A 15,900-nucleotide genomic window follows, 5' to 3' on the forward strand; every position below is an offset into this window, starting at 1 on the left:
TTGTATTTTACGTTAACAAATTGCCATAGCCTCTCCTTCTCACTTTCAGGATATTTATGCCAACTGATGTAATCAAGTGGCACAGACTCCCTGGCCAAGGTCCCTAAGAAGTTTTTGTATTCAGATAAGACCTTGGGATCGTCTGCCACGGCCTGAAATTCTGAATTCAACTTAATAACCTTCTTTTTGCTAGGGTCCCTTGTGTACACATCCTTCATTAATGTCGGTCCTCTACGCTTTATTACTTTTGATGGACCTAAAATAGAACAAATAAACTAATTAATGTTCCAAGAGTATTGTCAATATTGAAACTACTATTTAATCAACTTAAAAAACAATTATAAGGACCTGATGGAATTTCATGTGTCTCGTCTTGAGTTTGACCAGGACCCTCATCCACATGATCATTCACAAATTCCAAGTCCTTTTTACGTTTTCGCATTAGCAAAAAAGCCTCCATTGAACCAATTCCGTCATTACGATTTTTGGGAGGCACTGGCCCTGCTCTCAGGGGTAAGTTAGGAGGTAAACCATCTGTCAATGGAGGAGGAGGTGGTAGTTGTTCGGTTGGCAGATGGGGTGCATTTTCAGTTAGGGATGGGGGCAAATTTGGAATCTGTCATCCAAGCATAATTAGTATAGATTATAATGACAGACTAATATAGTAGATAAATTATAAAATAGAAGAATTAACAAATTATATTTTTACTTGCGAAGGAGTTGTTGCTGAACGTGTTCTTCGGGGGGCAGTATTGTTCATTTTTTTACCTGCAGAAACTAGCTTAATTTTTTTTCTTTGCCTAACCTGCTTTGACATAACCTCTGCAGTATCCTTTTCATCCTCAGATAAACTATCGTGTCCAGGAATGTACTCCCGATCAAACTCTAGCATTGAATCATCATCCTCCTGTACTTTCTCTTTTGGTTTGTCCTTTTTCTTACCAAGATCAGCTGACAGTTTATTTATGCTGAGCTTCTCTATCATCTCAGCGTTCTCTTTCTTTCGCATCAACCTTTTTCTTTCGTATTCTGGAATATTCTGAAATATAGAGTAGATATATATTACATTAAACTATAGACATACATTATAGGACAAATATGTAATATACAATTTAAATACTTCCTAACCTTCGGAAATGCAGTATCATATTCAACCGATTTTCCAGCCAATCGATTACTTTCCCTCTTTTTTTTAGCCCTTGTAGTGTCACAAACTTCTTTTTTGCTTGTAAACCTGTTGATGCAAGTAGTGGTGAAAATAATAATTTAAATCAGCATGTGAAATTTAATCATCTTAACCATATTAAGCATTACCTTCAAAAAACTGTGTTCTTGGTCGCTATGTGGTTGCATTTGTGTTGTTGGATCAATAGATTTGTCAATTATGTTATCAACATAAAATTCGAAATTAACTCCTTCAACTGTCTTTATAAACTCACTTAGTTCACTGTCATTGGCAATTAGTTTCCAACCATTCAGCATGTTTTTGACATAAACTCCGCCTATTTCCGTGTATTTCAAATCATCCTTCACATACTCCATCACAACCGTGTACGAGAACTTATCAGCATCAACAAATTCTGGAATCTCAGTACATGTCCCACCTACATATTTTGTTTTCATGAACTCTCCCTTATGGTAGAATTTGATAATAAAATCTTTTTCTGCCATCCTGAAAAAGAAGAACAGGGAAAAAAATTAGTAACAATTTAATAGTAAGTAGTTTGATAATTAATTAATCCAATTTTATAGAGAGTACAAGAAAACAACTAAGTTTGCAGAAAATAAAGAAAATGACCAAGTTGTGAATATAAATAAAATACAAGAATAGAGTAATGGTAGCAGTTTGATATGACTAAAGCATGAAGTGCAATTTTTCATTGTCTAATACAATAAAATATTACATTGATTTAGAAGTAGCAGTTGGATGTCTTAAGCAGGAAGCACAATGAAAAAATACAATAACAAAAAGTAAATAGCTAGCACTTATATTTTTTAGATTTCACGATCATCCTCCTCTTCATCTGGTGTAACAGGGATTTTTTTTATAGGCACATCATCTCTATACCAGCTGACATCGTTAAGGATATTATGTCCCCTTGGCACATAACCTATGTCATTAACATCTTCAAGTGACATTCCCTCTTCTACTTCACTATACTGATCCCTTGGTAAATTCTTGATAACAAAATGTATGTCTTTTTCAGTAGGATCTTCAATATAATAAACTTGGTGTACTTGTGTAGCCAGAACAAACGGATCATCTTTTGACAGAACTTGTTGAAGTTGACTCTTGTTAGGCCATAACAATCCCTCTCCCTTTGGTACCAACGACACTTAAATAGAACTACAGTTAACGCTCCCCAATAGTCGACTTCAATAATATCTTCAACTGCACCATAGTAAACCACATCCCCAACTATTGGATTCTGATCTTTTGCACTCGCAAAACTGGTGGTTAAGGCTGTTAGAAAGACACCACTATTTTGGGTTGTACACCTTCCATCCCTGCGCTTCGTATGGAATCTATATCCATTAACCATATAGCCATTAAACCTCTTGGCTACTCGATGTGGCCCTTTTGCCAAGGAGGATAATTCCACTGAAACATCATCTCTCATTGTAATTACCTCTTTTAACCACTTCTGAAATTCAGTTGTGTGCGTTCTTTCTCTTTTATACTTCTTTATCTTTGCTTCTTTTTCAATCAAGGCACGATGTTCCCTACAAACATAATATATAATATAATATTAGCTTACTTAAACTGGTTTAATTTGGAAATAGAGATATGCATCATATTTATATACCATATATACTTACTCTTTTAGGTTCTCGACTTCCACATTATCACAATTGAACACTATATAGCGATGTGCATTGCTCCAGATATTGTCTTCCAAATATATAGACTTCCCATTTTTATTTTTTCGAGATCCGATAGGATATCCAGCATCTGTTTCACAAGAATTATCACTTTTGCTTTGATCACAGTTGCTTAAAAATCTGGAACAAAATGTTAAACATTCTTCTGCCAAGTACCCTTCTGCTATACAACCTTCTGGTTTACTCCTATTTCGAACATAGGATTTCAGTTTGCACAAATATCTTTCAATTCCATACATCCACCTCATGTGTACTGGTCAACCATATTCAACTTCCTTACACAAGTGAATTGGCAAGTGAACCATTATGTCAAAAAAAGACGGTGGAAAGATCATTTCAAGTTGACAAAGTATTTCAATTATTTCTTCTTGCAACTTCTGAACATCATCTAATTCAATCACTTTTCCACATATATGCCTAAAAAATACACCCAGCCTCATTAAAGGTATTACTACCTCAGGTTTTAGAGTTTTGATGACAGCAAATTGTAACAAATATTGGAGTATATAATGTGCGTCATGACTCTTATAACCAGAAATCTTACGCTCCTTGATCTGAACGCAACGACTGATATTTGATACGGATCCGTGTGGCAATTTAGCATTCATTAACATTGAACAAAACAATTCCTTTTCTTCTTTTGTCATATCAAAACAAGCTGCCCTAATTTGAACATGTTTTTTATCATCAGAATTGAAAGGATGAAGAATCTTTCTAATCCCCATTTCTTTCAAATCAAGACGACCATTAACATGATCTTTTGTCTTGCCCCCAATATTTAACAAAGTCCCCAAAATCTTATCACAAATGTTCTTCTCTATATGCATAACATCAAGGTTGTGTCTAACCATATGAGTACTCCAATATGGTAATTCAAAAAAAATGGACCTTTTCTTCCAAGGGCAATCAGTACAAGTTTTTTGTTTCGTCTTACACTTCCCAAAACTATTCTCATAACCAGATAACAGATGCTCAACCTCTATTCCCGTTAACATTTCAGGACTTTCTCCCATTTCCACTTCACCATTAAATCGCCTCTTATCAGACCTCTACTTGTGGTTAGGAGGCAGAAATTTTCTATGGTTCAAATACACAACTTTCCTCGAATGTTTCAAATAGGTTGACGAGGTCTGATAGTGGAATGAAGGACATGCTAAGTGCCCTTTAGTGCTCCAACCTGATAAGACTCCATATCCAGGAAAATCACTTATCGTCCATAGGAGGCTTGCGTGTAATTGAAATGTACTATCACGTCTTGCATCGTAAGTTTGTATTCCAACTTCCCATAATTCATTCAACTCTGCAATTAACGGCTGCATATATACATCGATATCGTTTCCAGGTTGTATGGGGCCTGGAATTAAGGTAGAAAGAATTATATATTCTGGTTTCATGATTAACCAGGGGGGAAGGTTGTAATTAACAAGTATGACTGGCCAGATACTGTGAGAATTACTCATTGAACGATAAGGATTGAATCCATCAGATGCTAAACCTAACCTAACATTTCTAATTTCTCCAGCAAAATCTGGATACTTGGCATCCATAGACTTCCACCCCAGACCATCAGCTGGATGCCTTAACCTCCCATCCCTCTTTCGTGCTAAAGCATGCCATGTCATTAATCTAGACAATTCAGTGTTTAAGAACATTCTTTGCAGCCTTGGTTTCAAAGGAAAATATCTCATCACCTTTACTGGGATTTTATGTTCCTTTGACACATTATTTTTTTCACTACCAGTATCCTTATTTTCAACTTCTCTCCATCTTGAAGCTTCACACGTTTTGCAAAAATCCAGTTTTTCATTTTCACCCCAAAATAACATGCAGTCATTTGGACAAGCATGTATTTTTTGGTAGTCCAGACCTAGATCTTTAATCATACCCTTTGCAGCATTAAAAGAGGATGGTACATTGCAATTTGGGAAAACTTCCTTAATCAACTTAAGCAAATCGCTAAATGCTGACTCACTAAATCCTCAGGATACAAAGGCTGCCCACCCTCAGGATACTTTAGTTGGTAGAGCCTAACTATGAAACTTAATCGAGTGAACTTAAGACACTCAGGATACAAAGGCTGCCCACCCTCCTCAACAAGCCGGTAAAATTTTTTTGCATCGTCATCAAGTCCCTTTCTAACTCCATGTTCACTATCATTATTACAATTCTCATATGTGTTACGTATCATTGCCTCTAACTCATCTGCTAAACCCATACCTATATCACTGTCCATGTTATCATCGACATCATTATTCTTATGGTTTGACACTTCATAAATCCATTCAGTGGACTGTGGACAAACACCATTGCAGATGAGATGTTCCTTTATAACGCTTTCACCATACCAATAACGATTACTACACTTTCTACAAGGACATTTCAACTCATTTCCTGATGCATATTCAGAAAATGCATTTGTAATAAAAGCTTTAACCCCCATCCTATATTTATCACTATATCTTGGAAGTGTTACCCATTTTTCTCCTTCAACATCCATTCTCTACATGATTATTCAACAAAAAATAAATTAAACAAACAAACAGTACTTTATTATACTTGACAGGTCGTTAACACAAAATATGACAACAAATATTCAAAGAGTTATACTAGCAGGGCATAAACACAAATTTAGAACAAATTCAACTAGCATCATAAAACAGGGCATAAACACAAATTTAAAACAAAAAGCAGAGCTCATAAATTTAAACTAACAAGAAACCCAAAAATTATACTAGATCATAAAAACTCTCAAATAACAGAGCACACACACAAATTTCAGAGCCTTCACACAAATTTCAGTAAGAAAAAAATTTAAAAATGAGTAACAGCAAGAAAAATCTAACCTTCAAATTAAATAACAGCTTTAGCTATTTATAAAAATAACCTTCAAATAACCTGCCAAAATGCATGTCAAAAAATAAATGTGGGCTATATATACATATATATACATATAATCAACAACTTCTAATGCAACTTCTATATGAATCAATTTAATCTATAATCGATTTTACCTCTAATCAATTAAATGTATTATACCTCAAATCGATTTTAGGTATCATCAATTTTAACACAAAGATGAGTATCGAGAGAGAGAGAGAGATGAGTACAGAGAGAGATGAGTATCGAGAGAGAGAGAGAGATGAGTATAGAGAGAGATGAGTATCGAGAGAGAGAGAGAGATGAGTACCTGTGCTGTGAGAGAGCGAGAGAGATAGAATAGCTGTGAGAGGGTGAGAGAGATAGAATAGCTGTGAGTGAGAGAGATAGAATAAATTTTGGTACTAATTTTGCCCGCCAATCTAACCCGCCTAAATATTTCGGTCAATTTGACCAAAAGTGTAACTGCTATTGTAACATATTTTAAACCGTGTTGCAATAGCTTATTTGTTTATAATATTATTTAAAAAGCATTAAATCACTGCAACACTTTCCTATCTTATGCAACATATTATAAAACATTGCAACAGATAAGCAACTATTTGACCTACAGCAACACTTTATGCAACAGAAATGTACTTGGGGCTTGCAATAGCCAATATATGGTGTAGTGTTCGCATGGATCCTGCGGAGGGTTTCGGTTTTTTAAGATTTAAATTTACATTTTCGTTGCGTTTATGTGCTAAAAACCCTTCACACCCAACACTGATATCATCAAACGCTGATCATCATCAACTACTAATAAGTTCATGAACTTGTTATTGAACTTATATATTTGTATATGCAAAAGTTCTACTCAGTACTTTTAAAAAAGCACTAAATAGAGTATTATATGTTCTTCTATATATATTTATGTATATGTATGTATGTATGTATATATATATAGTTTAGTATCAATTTAAAAGTTAGATATAACATTTAAAAGTTGTAATTATTTTTAAAATGTTCATGAGTTGATATGTATAAAGTTACTTATCAGCTAAATTTTTGTAATAAGCAACATGGTTAGATAAACAAAGAGTTGACTCTAAATTATATTATCGAACTATATGTGAGGGTAAAATTTAGTGATGGAATATAGCCCCTTGTAGCATAGAATACACTACAAGAAAAAATGCTAAATTTGACCGAAAATATCGGTCGAATTTAGGAGTTTGGTCGTATTTAACTAAATTTGATCGGCTAACTATGACTGGATATTTAGGACCGCTTAAATTCAACCGACGAAATTTGACCGAGGGTAGTCGAATTTAATTTTTCACCTAAAATTAAATTATCCATCCCAAATAATTAAATATTTTAAAAAAATTTAAAGACCATGCCCAAACAATTAAATCTTTAGAAAAAATTTTAAAATACCGCCAAAATATTAAATTCGACTGTATGTAATTGAAAATTAATTTCAACTATTTTTCGTTGCGACATAAATTTAACTGAATTCGATTAATTTCAACTAACACCAGATTTAAAAAATAGCAGAATGCTGCTCAATTTCATTTTATAATTCCAGCCTAACCAAACTAGAACATTTTGGAACATATCATTTCAACAACCACAATTCTACACAATATTATATGCAACTAATACAACACAAATGTATCAAGAGACAATGTCAACAAACAGATTTAATGGCACAAAAGATCCGATAATTACTATTACAATATACTAAAACCATCTTTTTTTCCTGCAAGGCATTGCATTAAACATCTTGTATGCGCTAACAGTGCTCGTGAAATTTGCATCCTTGATATTGTTTAATCTCACTGTTGTCATTATGACTTGCTGAGCTAGTTAGCTCACTCTTACAAATATGTTTATGTTCTTTTCCAGTTAAAAAGTAAACTGGTGGTAGCAACAATCCCCAGACAAGTGTGCGAGCTAGGTTTCCAGGTTAAAATAGAATAAGCTAGCATAAGATGTTTGTCTTAGTTTGAGTTGAAAGTTTGTATGACTACTTTATTTTCAGTTGTAAGATAAATAAATTGGGATTTGGTACGTTGTAATATAAATAAGGTTGTGGTTTGTGCGTATACTTTAACCTGCTGCGATCCGTGGTTATGGTAAGTAGGGTCATTCCATATATTATTTTCATAAACAGGTTTATATATGATGTGTGTGTTGTGAATCCCAAACCCCTGACCCGGGTTTGGAGGGAGTCACAATACCTATTATAGTTGGTCGATTGCGATTAATAGTAATGAATGCCAGAAGTTTGAGTCACCTTAAAAACAAATTCAAATTCAATAATTTGACATTTATACCCTTAAATTAAACAAAACCCTCCAAAATTTTCCTACATATCAAAGGAAGTTCTCCAATGATCTGACTCCAATATATATCCATTTATTTGGAATTACATCTAGAGGCTAAGAAATTTCATAAATTAATTAGTGAAAATTACATACATTTTTATAGTTGATATTCGAGGGTAGTCTTGCGACTCCCATGATTTGAGTAAATAATCATGAAGATATGATATACTTTCATAATCTTCTAATGAAGGAATGGAATCACTCTATTAAACACAGTTATTTTCAAGATAATATAAAAAATTTTGTTTGTATTAAATCTTATTTTATATTTCTTAAGCTAAATGAATATAATAAGATGGAAAATTTACATCTAGATTACATAGAGGTTTTTTAGTCTAACTATTATTCTTTTAAAATTTGGTTTTGTCTTCATATTACTAAGATTAAACTTTTTTATTGGGGAATTAATAAAAATAATCAATAGTTCTACGGAGAATTTGGATCTATAAATGAGAATATTTCAAACCCATTAAGAACGAAAAACGTACGCAAGGAGATTGCATATCATGATGCAACAGAAGAATTTAAGATATATGGGATGTTAGCCTTTTTTATTTTAATGTTGTAATGAAGATTTCGGTAGTCACAAGAACGGTTATCATCACCACCACCACTGCTCCAAAAAAATAGGATGAGATTCAAACTGACGGTGTTATGGATATCGAGAATGCGTCATCACTTGTTTATCCGGTGGATGTAACTATTTCCAATAGGCATTGGCAACTAGAATATGATATTGAAAAAGTAAGCTGGTCGATAATGATTATGGTATTAGTGTCGATACGAAGAATAAGATGGATTTTTCTCTTCAATTGTCGGTACAGATCGGACTAGCGGACACCCGCCATTATTTTACCGTTGGATTGGAATTGTAAGGATGATCTACAATATTTATCTCAGATTTATTAGTCAGTTTAGGAGTATAAAATAATAAAAAAAATAGGTTTATTTCGTTCATATTTCTTATTTTTATTATTGTATTTATCAATTGTGTAATTATGTACTTTTATCGTACACCATTTTTGTCGGATACTAAATAGGGGGTAATCACGGGAACAACCTCTCTGCTATTTGAAGTAGACGTATGGTTCATATACTACTATAAGTGGTATTTATATTGGGTATATTTTATTTGATTTATTATTTTTTTCCACAACTATTAATTAATATTCAATTATTTCCTTTGCATTTTACCAAGTATTCTTATATATGATTTGTTTAAGTGTTATTGTTTTTGTGTATAAGGTTTCTTGGACAAATTTTAACTTCTCCGAAAAGAGCATAACTCTTGTAGCCATTAACTACAATATTATCGAAGGTTCGACCTCCATGTTATAATCAATGATAACTATTTTCTTTGGCATATATAATTTCCCTCCTCTTTTAACACTTGAAATTATGTGTATGTTCTGGTAGTTAATAGTAATCATGAACACTGATTCATATGGACTTAGAACGCATGAAGATGTGGATGCATTACACGTAATTAGGTGGAAACTTTTAGATGCCATATTAAAGTAAGGTTGCGGTCATTAAGCCCGTTAGTGAGGTATTTGGAAGATAATTTAAAGATTTAAAAATCTGAAGAATATTTATGTATTTATATTTATTTATTTATTTATATTTATTTATTTTATATATATATATCATTGGTAATTTAAAAAAAATGGGCTAAAGAAATTTACGGCCCAGATGGTAGCCCAGCCCACATGTCCTCGAGGACCTGCCGTGGCGGCCATGACCAATTATGGGTTTCAGACGCGGACCCTTTATGGGCTATGATTTACCTCAGATCTGCATAACCTATCACTGAATTCATTTCTTAATATATAGTTTAGTTTTAAGAAGAAAAAAATTATCCTTTTTGTATGTTAACTCAAGCCAACCAAAATAAACACAATTTTTGAATCACTACTTGTGACATAATTCTCTATGGCGGAGCTCATGGGTAGAAAAGGACCATGTTTTCATTGTGGAATAAAATGTAAGTGTTCTAAAAATCATATACTTTATGCTCATTTTAAATAATTATTTTTCGAAGTTGCTTTTCTTTTGTTATCAAAACTTGATTCACCATCTCTATTTGATATGTACTTTATTGAATATATTTTAAGGTAAAAGAATGGCAGGATAAAGATGCAAATTATATCTTATTTAATAACTTTGTTAGATCTTTGTATCTCTCATCGAAAGTCGACTAAAATTAAGTTTTCTGTACTGTCCTTAAATCTATAAAAAAATTATTTAGAAACTTTTAGTGTATAGATCATTTTTGGATAAGAATGATCTTGAAAAAAAATTGAACTTGTAATGAGAGCTAAATAATAATTGACCATCCATTCATTTTAGAATAAGGGGTTAACAAAGACATATATGATATCGCGTAGCCCAATCATAATTAGAATCATAAGAATTAGAATATATGCGTACCTTGAGAGCATGAAATAATACAACAATTATCAAATTTGAACCATTGCAATCTCACCATCCATTAAAGAATTATGAAGACATATTACATCGGCTTTTATTAATTGTTTTAAATAATATCATGACGATGACCAACTTTATTCAATTGTTTGGTGCGTTGGTAATGGAAAAAAACCAATTTTTGGGTCGAAAAATGGTTGTAGATTGCGATATAGTTTAATGCACGATATGGAAATGATACGAATTGTTTTAATTGAGTCATATTAAAAATATTTATGCAAAGTTTAAGAACTTATTTGTTTGATGATATGTAAAAGGTGTGAGGTATTTGATGATATGTTATAATCAAATTTGAACTATTGGGATCTAACCATCTATAAAAGAATTAAGATAACATATTACATGGGCTTTTATGAATTGTTTTTAATAATATCATGACGATGACCAATTTCTTGTTTTGTTGGTAATAAAAAAACACATTTTTGGGTTAATAAGGTTTTAGATTGTGATATAATTTGATGCAGGACATGGTAATGATTCCAAAAAATGGAGTCATATTAAAAATATTTAAGCAAAGTTTGAAAACTTATTTGTTTCATGATATTTAAAAGATATGATGTATTTGATAATATGTAAATATAGTTGAATATTTCAATTCTAATACCTGCCTACTTTTTATTTTAATTATACTATATATACCTTGGACCTATAATTTATGACCTCTATGAGCAAATACCATATTAAGTTTTTAATTCTCCTTAGACCTCTTAGTATTAAAGTTGACTTGAATTACATAGTATACTAAAATATAAAATTATTTTGGTATCCTTTGAAACAGACACAATATTGTGGAGGCCTGGACCCCTTGTGAACGAAAATTTATGCAACGCGTGTGGTTTCAGGTGGAAGACTAAAAGAACTCTTGTTAATTATGTTCTGAAGCATGGACTTGGTCAGAGCAAACAAAATTCAATTTTTAATGAGAAAAAAAACTGTGTCTCTCAAAGAAGATAAGAAGAGTGAGTTCATTATTCCCCTTGGTAAGAATTCTTTTACATTGTTTAATACTTATCGAGATCTCTGAGTTCTCTATAGGTATATTCAACTTGTTGAGGTCTCTTAATATTTGCATCCTAAATGACTTGTCGATATGTTGAGATCTCTACATGTAGAATTGACTTGTCGATATCTCAGAGATCTCTATATACATTTTGAATTATCGATATCTCGGAGATCTCTAATAATAATTTGACCTGTCCATATCTCTAATCTTCATATCTTCATTTTGACTTGTCAATATCTCTGAGTTCTTTACATGCAGAAATAACTTGTCGATATCTTTGAGACTTCTCTATAAGCCATTTTGGACTTCTCGATAAGTCATTCTAGATTTCTCGAATGACTTTTCTATATTACTTGATCAGTGACTTGTCGATGTCTTGACTTTGAACATTTTTCATAAACAAGATTTATTCAACTCCAAGCTTTTGTTTCATTTCTCTGAGGCATGATCTATCTTGAATCTTCTTCCAGAGTTTATTCTTTAGGCTTGAAATGCTTACAGAAAAATACTCGAGTCTAATCTTCTAACCATTTTACATACTCAAGTAATACAATACAAAATATAAAGATAAGTATTAATCAACTAGATCTTAGGGTTGTCAATGTGACTTAGCCTTGTTATTATATAGGCATGTCTTGCACAATAATCTCCCCCAATTTATGAGAACATTGATTATCACAAATTCATGCCAAATACAAATATTAACCCCAAGTTACATGAAAACATAAAATGATCATATAAAAACTGACAGGATAACAAATACAGCTTTTATACACTGAGTGATTACATGAGTTTAATAAGTACATTCGTTACATGAAATTCTCAAGCCTGCTTCTTTTCTAATGAGGTCCTTTAGATTTACAAGCATTTGAAGTTCCTCTATGATTTCAATCCCTCTTAGAGCTTCCACAAGGTTGATGCAAATCATCTAATGAATAACCATTCAAGTAATTTACTCTGAATCTTGAGAGCCTGCCAGCTAGTATGTTTAGAAAGTATCCATTCCTTAGAAATTCTACTCATCCCCTTTTCCTTGAGCTCAATTGATATTTGTTCAAACATAGCAATTTCTTATACATACTTCTTATCTCCTTCTTCCTTTTCAGCCTTTGTTTTTTCTCTTCTTTCATTTCTTAGTTTCAGCCATACCTACATCACAGTCCTCAATACCCTTGTACTTGTGTCCTTATCCTTTATTAGCTAATCACCATCTTAACTTTTTGGTTGAAAGTGTATCAATTAATTCCCTTCCAAGTAGAGTGAATGAGCCATCTTGATAGTAGATTTTGACTTCTCTCAATGATACAAACCAAACTTTGACTATCTCTTTCAGCTAATTGTTGAAAGTAGTCAACATCTGTGATGCACCAATTTAGAGGTAGAAAATCAGTCTGATTAAAGTAATTCCTGATAACCCCCTTTTCAACTTGCAGCTTCTTTGGTTTTCTCCCGACAGACTTGAAATGAGTTTTTCTGGGGGGCTTAAAAGAAGGTAGGTTTGAGATTTTATTTAGGGTGGCTTGACTAGAAGTGATTCGTATTTTAAGTAAGGTGTTTGCACGTTATTTGTATAAAAGTTTAGACATAAAGGTTAAGGATAGTTGAGTGTTTGAGCTTGCAGGATTAGTGATTTGAGTTTGTGAGTTAGATTGATAGGATATTTTTCTTGGTTCTTTAACCATCTTCCCTCTTCTTTTTTCTCCTTTCATCTCCCCACTTCTTATCATCCCGTTTCTTCTATTCTTTCTTCTTCTCTTCTACTTTGATGTTAGTTACTTTGCTAGATTGACTTGGATTTATGCCAAAAGCTTTTTGTTCATCATTCTTCTGCTCATCATCATCCTTGTCATATTTTGTATTGAACTGTGTATTTGGCAACATGGTATCAGCATTCTCTAGGTATCTCCCCATCATCCTAATCATCTCCTCATCTTCAGCTGGTTTGAAGTTCTTCCTCTTTAGATCAGTTTACAATGTCATAATTAGTCTTGTATTTCCCTTTACACAATTTTTGTATACTGTGAAGTATCTGCACTGTTTATTTTGTCGATAAATATAGGCCACCCCCTTGCTTAACTCTGTCAATTATTACATCCAGCTCAGATGCTCTCATACTTTGAAGATTTGAGAGAGAGACCTGAAGACATCTTCCCAAACCACAGTCATTGACATTGGGTACTATTCTCTTCTCAAAACAGTTGTCTACCTTCACTATTACCATTATTAAGAAATTGATGTTGTTAGCCAGAGAGGCTCTTGGAACTGCCAGTACTTTATTGAATTCCTAATCTTGACAAGGTCCTACTGCAGCTTTCTGGAGCATGTCTATACTAGAATCTTGAGATAGTTTTAATTACACAGTACTATGACCAGAGTGGGTAGTAGATTTTCCAGCCTCTTTAGATTGTGAAGATTTACCAGCTTCCTTGAACTGTTGTCTCCTAGATTCAATCTCCCCCTTCATCTTGTTTGGAGGAAGGAGTAGTGGATTTGGAATTTCTGTCCTCACAGCTTCAGGAAGAGCTGACAAAGGAACATTCAAGGCACTCATGACAGCTCCAGAGGAGTATTTGTGGGAGTCTATTAGGGTCTCGATGTCATTCTGTTGACTCTGTAATAGAGAAGTGAGAGCATGGACCTGAGCTGTGAGTGAGTCATTTGAGGCTTGGAGAGTTAAAACTTGCATTTGTAGAGATTGAATCTGGAGATTTATTGATGTAGAAAATTGTTGTTGAGATCATAAAGAGACAGAAGTACCAAATATATCATGAACTAATTCCTTGATGTCTTCCATTAAGAGAGCTGATGGTTCATATCTACGTTGATACAGTTGATCCTGTTTGACCCTTTTGTCATTGTTATTCATGATATGATTCTGGATAACTTCATGTAGAGCCACAAAGGACTATTTAAGATTTTTAATACTTTGCTCCATGCTAGTCATATCAAACCTTCCCATTTGATCAATAAATCTCTGGAATTTGTTTTTGATCTCTAATTGAGTTGACACAAGGTCATTAAACTTGTCTATTACCAACCTTCTTATCTTATCTTGGTGGATGTCGAGCGTCTGTTGGAATGCTTTACTCATGAGATGAAAAGCCTTGAGTTGAGCTTTGTAGACTTCTGTCACAATATCATAGACTTCCTATGGATTGAGAGCCTTGGAATTACTTCCAATATTGTGATCTATTCTTTTCTAAATCTTTCCAAGACCTCATTCATGCTCAAGCTAAAGTCTTTGTCTAACCAAGCATCCATATTGCCATCTTGTTCAGCTTCATTGATAATTTTCTGCTATTGGTTTTCAATATATGTTTTGTAAGAAAACAAGATTGCTTGATAGTCCTGATTAGACATGTTTGTTGTAAGATGCTGTTGTATGATGTTGGCAAGTCTAGAGAGTTGATCTACCAGAAGGTCATTCATGGTGATTGGTTGAGCCTACGCATCCTAACCCACTGGGAGATTAATTAGGTTTGAGGGTTGTTTAGAAGGGTTGGATGTAGATGGTAGGTCTGTGTGAGTTGAGGTAGATGGTTGGGGTTCAGGAACATTACATGTGACAGATGTCACAGTTTGACTCACGGTAGAAATTATGGTTGTGATATTGTGTTGTTCACCAACAATGAGAACCTCCAATTGAATTGGAGGGGATTTGACCAGATTACTGTCATGTACCATGGTATCAAACCCTTGCTCTTCTGGAAAAGAGCTGGCACTTGAATGTGCTAGACTTGCCTCCCCGATAATAGGCTCATTGTCAATTGGACTCCTACCTTCAATTGTTAAGGCAATCTCAGTTAGGCTTTTGAGGGGAGTTGTTCCTTCATGAGGAACCTCCAATTAAATTCAGAGGATTTAGAGAGCTCCCCCTCAGGACTACTACCCTCAAACCTATCAATTTATGAAGATTGTTTAGCACATGAAGGTGCTTTAGTAACATCCACAGGGTCTTCAATTGAGTTTCTAATTCCTCATCTCCACTTGTGCCATTCTGTATAGTTCCTTCAACATAAAATTAGTTCCATGTGCCCAATCAATAAATAATTCTATCTATGTTTCGGGGGTAGTCCAAGTAATTCATCTAGAAACACATTCAAAAACACGTCAACCAAGGGGATCTCTTCAATCCTATGTGTTTATTTGTTGACATCTACCATATGTACTAAATATGCTTCTAATCCTTTCCTTAACATCGTCTGAGCTTTAATGTTCATCAAAACATATTATGCTTGTTGTCGTCCTTAAAGTATAACTTTATTCTCATCCGTAGAT

General features: G+C 33.5%; 1 protein-coding gene across 1 annotated transcript; it reads right to left on the reverse strand.

Annotated features, from left to right (window-relative positions):
• Nucleotides 1–3,932: 3,932 nt before the first annotated feature.
• Nucleotides 3,933–13,843, reverse strand: LOC141714034 (uncharacterized). Its single transcript, XM_074517582.1, has 4 exons — nt 13,760–13,843; nt 13,399–13,578; nt 4,856–5,383; nt 3,933–4,769 (listed from the first exon to the last, which is right to left on the reverse strand). Exons 1-4 carry the CDS (start codon nt 13,841–13,843, stop codon nt 3,933–3,935), a joined length of 1,629 nt encoding a protein of 542 aa, XP_074373683.1.
• Between the last annotated feature and the right edge of the window lie 2,057 nt (nt 13,844–15,900).

The sequence above is a fragment of the Apium graveolens genome, chromosome 3 (assembly GCF_009905375.1).
Source record: "Apium graveolens cultivar Ventura chromosome 3, ASM990537v1, whole genome shotgun sequence".
Classification (NCBI taxonomy): domain Eukaryota; kingdom Viridiplantae; phylum Streptophyta; class Magnoliopsida; order Apiales; family Apiaceae; genus Apium; species Apium graveolens.